The sequence below is a fragment of the Lactuca sativa genome, chromosome 1 (assembly GCF_002870075.4).
Source record: "Lactuca sativa cultivar Salinas chromosome 1, Lsat_Salinas_v11, whole genome shotgun sequence".
NCBI lineage: Eukaryota > Viridiplantae > Streptophyta > Magnoliopsida > Asterales > Asteraceae > Lactuca > Lactuca sativa.
Window position 1 is genome coordinate 85,923,584 of NC_056623.2, and position 10,075 is coordinate 85,933,658.

The 10,075-nt window shown below is 32.1% G+C and overlaps 1 protein-coding gene across 1 annotated transcript; it reads right to left on the bottom strand.

Moving 5' to 3' along the window:
• Nucleotides 1-302: 302 nt before the first annotated feature.
• On the bottom strand, nucleotides 303-3,124 carry LOC111889495 (glucan endo-1,3-beta-glucosidase 4). Its single transcript, XM_023885644.3, has 5 exons — nucleotides 2,917-3,124; nucleotides 2,415-2,538; nucleotides 1,025-2,242; nucleotides 760-787; nucleotides 303-573 (listed from the first exon to the last, which is right to left on the bottom strand). The coding sequence occupies exons 2-5, from the start codon at nucleotides 2,476-2,478 to the stop codon at nucleotides 444-446; spliced, it is 1,440 nt and encodes a 479-aa protein (XP_023741412.1). The 5' UTR covers nucleotides 2,479-2,538; nucleotides 2,917-3,124; the 3' UTR covers nucleotides 303-443.
• Nucleotides 3,125-10,075: the final 6,951 nt, after the last annotated feature.

Genomic DNA, 10,075 nt, shown 5'->3' on the forward strand with positions numbered 1-10,075 from the left:
GACCATATTAATTAATCAAGACTACCTATGAAATCATGATCATAGTAATATATGAGTAACATTCCATAGAACACAATGGTTAATATTCTATTAATCAAATGATAAGACACAAACATATTGAACAACAACTAAATCCAGTCTTAACAAATTCACATATCTCATAGTTATTAACTTTGTTCAAGTATATAGATTTGATTCTCAGATGAAAAAAAAATGGTAACAAAATATGTAATCATCTATACAAATATAATTTTGACAACACCTTTGAAAAAAGGTACAACAAAACAAAAAACATGTATGAATGATTCGAATGATAAACTATTTTGAATATAATGATGATACTCATATCAACACAAAACATTAAACAAAATCACTTGCATTAAGCATAATGAGACCCAATGGAATCAACTATACAAATCTGCACAAAATCTACACATGCACATCTAGCAAAAAAGCAATGTTGCCAACATCAAATATCCAATTTCATGAACTCGATGTGTTGGTGATGCGCTTCCCGTGGGACCCACCGGTCCAAATGCTGGCGGGCTGACCCTACCGGCGCTCGAATTTGAACTGTTCAAAACATTCTTTCCACATTAAAAATCTAGTCAAAGATATCAAAATGAGAAATTAAATTAATCTCCTACTTTTTCTTCTTAATATCCTCCTAACTATTTTAGAAGGTGACAAGTGTCATTAAATTTGACTATCAAAATAAGACACTTGTCATAAATCATGATCCAAGAATATTTATCTCACCTTCCTTTAAATATGCACGATCCGTAACCTGCAAGAGAAAGACAAGATAATTCGTTACAAATCCGAAAAAAACATTAGGGTTTTGCTCATTTACAATATTAACCTCCGATCTAAAAATGTCTAGTCCCATGTCAGCTAGACATGACATGACATGATCCTATATGCCTTTATATATGTTGGAGTCTCCCGTCTTCCCCTAATACAGCACTCTCTAACAAAAAGAATAAAGAGTTTACAAAAAGAATAAAGAGTTTACGACACTTACTAGGATCAATATTAGTTATAATAGCTGTGCCACCAAAGTCGCATGTTGCACCTTCGACCCGTTTTCTTTGGTAATAGTCATTATAAGCATAAGAAGCATGGTTTTGAACCGTATTGGGCAGATAACATGGCTGCCCGGATTGAATAGCACTACAGTTCGCCTGCCCTTGCCCACATGCCCAATTCAACCCGCTTTGCAACCCATCCGGATCCGCCCCTTTTCTCGCAACACAAAACCCGCCCGTATTATTCTCCATAGAATCACCAAGATCAAGACTATAAACCGCACTCCCGTTTCTAAAATACACACCATAGCTTCGATTATCATCTTCATTAAACAACTCGAAAATGTACGAGTTCATAAGAATACCCGGTTGACTCGGTGGGCCAGACCCGGTCAAAACACGCTTAATCAAGTTATTCTTAAAAGTCTCCGCGTTTTCCACCGTGGCGGCACTTTCATTGGCGGCACCCGCCCAGGGCCACCCTGTTTCCGTCACTATTATCGGGATCACCGGAGTAATACAAGCAGCTATGGAGTAATACGTGGCATCCACCATAGCATCAAGCATGCTTTCATAATGGAAAAGAGTGTTTGGGTCAACGATTTGTTTGACCACCGGAAGGGGCTGAAAAAGAGCATATTGAATCGGAAAAACACCATTGTGTTGTATGTAATCTTTATAAGGATACGCGTTCAACATGTAAAAGGAATTCGAGTTTTTCAAGAACTCAAGAATATCGTAAATAGTTGAATTCCATGAATGGTTAAAAGTGGCGGTGGACGGCGGAAAAGGCGTCGGAATTAAATCCATTGATAAAGGGGTTGATACTTTAACGTCGTTTAGATTTGAAGCGAGTAAAGCTTTGTAAAGATAGTTCATGGCGGAAACAAGAAAAGGGACGGCGGTTGGAGTAGAAGAAATAACTTCACTTCCGACAGCAATGGCGGTGATATTGGTGGCGGGTTTGAACGCTGCAACGTGTGTGTTAATCCATGAGGCGGCAGCTGAAGGTGACTTTCCGATTCCCATGATGTCCGAGTTAGCAACACTAATCATAACTTCGATCCCTGTGTCTGATAATGCGTTAATCAAGCGAACGTCGGAATTAAAAAGCCGAACATGTGTTATTTTATGGGCTCTAAGGATCGCCACCACCTGCTCCGGCGACGGTAGGTTTGAAAGTTCGCCGGCGATGTTTATTCCCACAAAGGCAACTGCAAATCCAAGAATATAAACATAAATTGAAGAGGGAAAACCAGATTTTATACTAAACCTACATCTCTCTTGTTAAAGCTCCGATTTTTATCAAGATTATAGATTATTTCATTCAAAATTGGGAGTAATAAGTTTGACCTCAAGTCAACCTTCAAGAACAGATAACATTACCTGTTACATTGGATAGACTTCCAAATATAAACAAGATACTTCCAAGCCACAATTCGAGCCTCATTGTTCCAACCGCCGATATTGTCGGACATCAACCTTATTTTCTCCGAAACTTTATCATAGTCTGTTACACGTTGGAAATAATTGAGCAAATAAGCTAACTTTGAGGTTTCTGAGTCATAAGAAACGAATGAAAAACAGCATAAAGTGTATAGTAACTCTACAAACGTAAATAGAAGACGCTTGAAATTCTTGTCCATTTTCCGAATTTAGGTCAATCTTTGAAAGAAGAAAGAAGAACACCCAAATCAAGAAAGGTTTATGGTTTCTTTACAAAATTGAGGAAACCCACGGGTTGACATAAAACAGGGAATACCCAAATCAAAAAAAGGTTTCTTTTGTTCACAATTATTGCAATTTCAAGAAAACCCAAACAGGTTTCTTGGCAGAATTCAAGAACCCTTGAAAGAAAGAACAGAGGAAATAAAGAAGAGGCAAATACCAGGAGTTTAATTAAAGATTGTATCACTAGTGTACAAGTTCTTCGATGGCGGAATCTTCAAGAAATCAAGACGAATGGGAATGAAATCTGGGAGAGAATCTAAAGCAACTTGTTGCTGGTTTAATGAAGCATTTTATGAAAGGTGTGAGCTTTTTGAGAAAGAGAATAGAAGAGTGTCTTTTAGAACCCTATATCGACATAATTCCAAATTCCGTTTCACTTATTGCATAATAATTGTGCAGGACATAAATGGACATTCATACCCCACCACCCAAATAACATAAAAGAAAAAATACATCGGAAGAAACGTAGCTCGAAGCTTCGAATCTTTGATTATAGTTTGATTTATTGTAAAGACCAAAATACCACATAGGTTGTTATAACTTAAACAAAATTAAAATTTTAACTTTTTCAAAAAAATTGATTTATGGATGTTGGGATGAGAATATGGGATCTAAAGTAGATGGAGCTGTTGGAGTTGGTAAGCCTCGTTGGCAAGCCTCGTTGGCTTATCTAATTTAGATTTTTGTTGTACAAAATATATATTTACTAAATAGAAAAATAATAAACTCCTCAAAATATTAAAATGTTAGAAATATGGTGTGAGTGTGGGGTGGGCTGGTTCTTCAATGCTTTTTCTATTTCTTTATAATAATAAAAAGTTAGAATAAGGATGAATATGATCACTAGGGGTGTTCGTTTGGATGGATCGGTTTAATCCGATCCGATCATGTGAATCCAAAATAATTTCGGTTTTCAAAACGTAGATCCAAATAGTCCAAACTAAATTCAAATCCGATCCGATCCAACCAAATTATAATTCGGTTGGATCGGTTTTTTACAATTCGGTTTTCAAGAATCAAGACATTTCATGATTTCAACAAATATATAAATTTAGTATTAACTTACTCTATAATATAAACTAAAAAATATTGTTTAATTAGTTGTGAATTAAAACTTATAAATAACTATCAAGAAAAATATATTATATATTACTACTTTATAGACAATTTTTTTAATAAGAAGTAGATATTAAAGTATTATAAATGATGAAATTTTTTTATATACTAAAAGAATAATTTTGTAAATTTATAAATTATTAAAGATATATATTAGAAAGAACAAATAATAAATTGCAATTCGGTTTTTTTGGACTATTCGGTTTTTATAATGTGAACCAAAACCAATCCGAAATCCAAAATAATAATTTGGTTTTGCTAAAAAACCAATCCAAAAATCCAAATATCCGAACCAAATAGTCCGATCCAAATTGTCCAATTGGACAATTCGATTTTATCCAAATAGTGAACAACCCTAATGATCAGGGAGGAGCTTCAACATTTTATTTGGGGGTCGGAAATATAATATGTATAAAAATCGATGAGCAAGGGGTGTCACAGCTAAAATTTTATATTTTTGAGCCTAATATGCATAAAATTAAAGTGTAAGGACTAATTGTGAGCAAGGGGTGTCACAGCTAAAATTTTATATTTTTGAGCCTAATATGCATAAAATTAAAGTATAATGACTAATTGTGATAAGAAAAATAAGGGGGCCACAACCCCCGTAACCCTAATAAAGATCTGCCGTTGAATATGATATAAAATACACCACAAAATATGGGCTTTTGTTGGATTATAAATGAACGTCGAAGACTAAAAAAACAATTGAGAGATGAAAGAAGTGGATTATTCATCATCATCATCATTATATATATATATATATATATATATATATATATATATATATATATATATATATATATATATATATATATATATATATAAAAGAAAAGTGAATATACTCTTATGGTTATATAAGCTTAGGTACCCTAACTCACCATATTACGTTATTTTCTATCATATATATGGATTGTAATTGTCCAATGTTCTTATAATTCAACTTTTAATTTGATTTAACTCCAAGATTTTTATAAATTTCACATTTATTTTCCTCTTACATAATTTTTATTTTCAACTATAATATATAGCTTAATAGGTGTTCGGCAAAAATATGTGACGTAATAGTAAGATCATAGTGAAATTTCAAAACTCTTGAAAGTAAATCAAATTAGGAGTTGAAGTTTTAGAATATTATAATGAATATATAAAACAAAACGACGTATTAATGTGAGTTAGGGTACCTAAGCTTATATACCCTTATGAGTATATTCACTTTATCCATATATATATATATATATATATATATATATATATATATATATATATATATATATATATATATATATATATATATATATATATAGGGATAAAGTGAATATATATATATATATATATATAAAAGTTCAATAAAGAACCATAATTATTGGTTCTTCAAGGAACCAAATCTTTTTTTCAATTTCTAGAGCTTATTCTTTATCGAAAAAAATTTAAAAATATCTAAATTCATATATTAACATTGTGAATGTGAAAAATATTTTTCAGATTCATCGTGTGAATCCGGATTTACGTTGTTAATTTTCAAAAATTCACATTGTAAATTTGACGTAAAAAAAAATCGAATTTGATATCATTGGAAAAAAGATAAAAAGTTATGAATTTCTATATTTTTAGTTTTTTTTTTTTGATAAAACATAAGTTCCAATAGTTGAAAAAAAGATTGGTTCCTTGGTTTCTTAGTTAATTATGGTTCTCTATTGAACATCACCCAATATATATATATATATATATATATATATATATATATATATATATATATATATATATATATTTGTTTACAATCAAATCCTGTTGGGTTAATAATAAGTTAAATGGATATCGAAATTTGTTTTGCTTTTTTTTCAACTAGAGGGGAATTAACTGCGCCTTTGGCGCTGCGTTTGTTTTTTTTTCCTTATTTGAAGTTGTAGCAAACGAAAGAACACAAAATGCATTAAACATAGAAACGAATTAGAAGTAAGGATGTTTGTCGTCGGGGAGGTTTTTGAATTTTTTTTTTTAGATTTTGAATAAGGGCTTCATATTTCTTTTGCATCTCGTTTTGCTCTCTCATAGTTGTTGTCGAACAGGAGTTGCTGCATCCGACGTCATCTGTTGTTCATGATTCCCAGAAATCCACCGGTAGAGAGTTCAGTTGTTGTTGCTGATGGTCTGAAGTGAATAAAATAGAGAGAAATTACAACCAATCAAATAAAAAAACACAAAACCAATCAACAATCAAAGAATGAAAATAGTTACAAACCTTTAAATTATTAAAATCGAGCCGAATTTAGTAACCGTTATGCCGTTTTTAAAATTTACAGCTTGCCTGTAGTAAATATGTTGAGATACACAACCTATTTAACTGATTATTAGATTTGAAAAAAAGGCCACCTTGGTCCAATTTTTCTACAAATGCAATCATTAAATTTCTAAAAGTCAACTAATCCTTTATTATGTGGTATTCACCCGATTAATAATCCTAAAACAAACATAAATTAATTTAAGCAGGAAATGGTTGGAAACTTTAAGTACATTGTTGAATGCATGTAATCATTTTTAAGAAGGAAATATCAGAAATGTCATTTTGACTAAAATGAACTCAAAATATTAAACTTTATTGGAAATGAGTGAGCTAAATACAGGAAACCAAATAAGTAGAACGCATTTGAGATTGGCATTTTTGTGTTAATAGATTCTGATAAGATGGATAGACAATTTTGGTCATTTTGGTCAAAACGACAAATTTGGTCATTTTGGTCAAAACGATCATTTTAGTTATTTTGTTATATCAAAAGAAAGTATTTTAACCAATTTGGCAATTGTGACTATTTAAATCAAAATTTACCATTTCAGTAAAATGACCAAATGACCTTTTTAGCCATGTTCCTCATATCCAATAGGTAAAACAGAAATGAAAATATTATTCTGGTCAGATCAATCAGAGAATAATAGATAAAGAAGAAAGTAATTTGACCATTTGTGTCATTCTAACCATTTAAGTCAAAAGTTTCTATTTCTGTGACTTTGCTTATTTCAATTAGGTAAGACAGAATAAAAACAATATTTTGGTTATTTAAACAATGTAATTCAAGGTAAAAGCCATTGGAATTCTCGTTTTAGGGTCAAAAGTTGTTTCAAGAACAACTTTTTTTGAAAAATTACCCTTCAACCGAATACATGTGCAATTTACCATCTTACCCTTCCAAAAGAGCTTCATTTCCATCAGGGGCAGTTGCACATGAAGTCATAGTAAACCTAAAGTAAATATTCGACAACAAAAGTTCCAAGAATTTATCGCCATAACTCCACCACTGTTCCTTGTTTTTGTATACATACGCCAAATTCAAATAACCAAATCTGAAAAAAAAAAGTAAGAAAAATGCATGTATGGATCTGCATACACCCATGATATAAGATAATACATGGAAACGCATACCAACATCTTTCTTTTCTTTTAACATCTCCGTTCCCTTTTCCTTTTTCACATGATATGTTAATATTTCAAATATAATATGTTCAAAAATAAAGGGAAAAAAATAAAACTAAAATCAAAAATAGATTCAAACAAAACTGAGGTGAACTACAGTTCACTCATTTTATCAAAATGAAAAAAATGATATTTAATATTTTCATAAACAAAACTGCTACTTACATATTAGGATATACCCATAAAAATAATTTTAGGTGTATCAATCACCCCATCCTGAAATGTAATTGAAGTAAAAAGAGGAATTTGAGGATTTGGTAAGTTTAATCTTTTTCAAAATGTTTACCAAAAAATCATGAGAAGATGTTTCAAGTGTTGATATATTGAAATTACATTGAAACTTCTTACGATTTTCACAGCAAAAAGGAGAAACAAAAAATTAGAGAAAACATAGATATAGATGGAGCACCTGAGTTGGGCTGAATCAGATGAAGTCAATAAGCATGGACCTTTAAGAACTATGAGAATGTAGACAATTCCAAGAAACAAAGCATCACTTTAGAAATATATGGTTTCTTAACAAATATGTCGGTAAACATAACCAATTATTTTTAGATGAATTACGAATGAATTAACAATTTTGATTAGCTTAAAGATTAGCATGTCCTATTGTTTATTAGATGTTACAGACTCAAGACTTACACTAGATATTTTTCCTTCATTTTAAAATACATGTGTAGATTAAATACAACAAACACTGATAATACAAAAAAAAGTTATTGGCTTACTAGGTAACACGCCTCACCCTCAATGAGAAGTCGTAGTTTCAACTCTTACGTTTTAAAATATCTATTCGTGACTGACCAATGGCTAAAACGAAATTTTGTCTAAAAAATAATGGCAAATGGGGAACAAAAAATATTGGGGTTAAACGCAAACTTATATGGAAATGTTGGGGCCAAATGCAAACAAAAAAATGCAAAAACTGACACGTCATCATTACCTGTTGATGACCGGTCAAGGGTTCGAAAATGAAACGTTTTCTAAAATATAATGGCAAATGAAGAACAAAAAATAAATTTGGGGTTAAATCGAAACGAGGATGTATAAATAATGGTTTTTAAGGTATTAACCCAAAAAAGTATCATTATTTACCACAACCAATAATATCTTTTTTTTGAACTAATAAAATAATTTCAATGGTCAAACTTGTAAAAAAATATTTGCTATATATAAATATAAAACAAAGTTTGGTGCCCTTTTAAGTCATTAACCTATAAAGTTATAACTTTAATAATAAAAACTCGATTTTATACGGTTTGTAAATGGAAATCTTCAATGGGAAAATCTTTTTTGCGGGGAGGAGGTGGCATTCACTTGTATCTTGTAAAATGATGTGATCCGTATTTCTACAATAAAGATGTATTTTGCTTCAGATATTATCTACTTTTTTCTTATTTATTTTGTTGTAGATCTAATTATTTTTTGAGCAAATTGCATAAAAAACATTAATTTTACATAAGATTTTGATTTTGACATTGTGTTTTTTCTTAATTAAGTCATTAGGTTTACAATTTTATTGCAAATTTAACCAATCAACTCGTTTTCTTTAAGCGTTTCATGTTTCTCAATTGTTGGCTTAACAAAAAATTGATGTGCTTACACATATATGATCCTAGTTGGCAAACATTTAAGTTAAACTGAACCATTTCGTAAATATGTACTCACTTTATCTTATTTCTTCTTCTTTTCTACTCTCAAAACATCACGGTTTTGTGTAATGACTTTTCATGGTCGCTCAAGTGGTTCGTGATGCCATAATGGTGTAAACAATGCAAGAAAGGTTGTCAGTAACATCTCCCAAAGGAAACATTTATCGTCTTACTTACACCACTGATAAATTCATACCATTCATTTTAATAATTCTTCCCACCTATCGGTTGCAAGGTAAGAATAGTTTGTAAACATGATTTAACTGTAATCAAAATTTATGATATGACTACTAATATAACTGTAACACCCAAAGTTTTGAAGACCAAGAAAGGAAAGAGAACCCTAAGTTTAGGGGTCGACTCGGCGAGTCCGAGCGGGATCCGGGTCGAGGTGTAAGTGACCAACTCGGTGAGTCGGCCAAGTGGACTCGGCGAGTCTGGTCTGTGCAAGGAAAACCCTAAATTCGGGACTTGGAGCCTATTTAAGCGCCTCATTCTCTCCCCTAGGGTTCCTTTACTGCCTCTTTCACCCTGAACATTAAACCCTAGCGGCCATCTCCTCTATTTGAGCCATTTGTTGCCTTGGAAGGTGCATTAAAGCTTGGAGAAGGAAGAAGGAACTTGGAGGAGCAAGAAGGGACTATAGATCTGGGATTGTGAGTTCATTCTGAGCATTTGGAGGTAATAAAATAGTTCCTGGACCCTTTTTGCACCTAGATCTATGTGTGGTTGTTGGGGCTTTTTAGCCATAATGTTATTATTTTGAGTTAGAAGCCAGAACTAAAGTTGCTACTTCAAATCTAAGCATATTATGGTCTTGAGAAGCATAAAGTAGTAGCCCTTGAGTTGACTATGGAGTCTCCTTGCCTTAAACCCTAGTTTGTGGTGTATTTTGCCTAGATCTCCTTCTCTACACGTAAAGTTTGCAACTTTACGTGAGGAATGGACTTGGGAAGGGTAGATCTATAGTTTGGAGTCCATGTATGACTCAAAAGTCCTCTGCATGTATGGAGATCTGAATGGACTCGGCGAGTCCTTTGAGTGGACTCGGCGAGTAGCATGAAGATTTGGAGAAACTC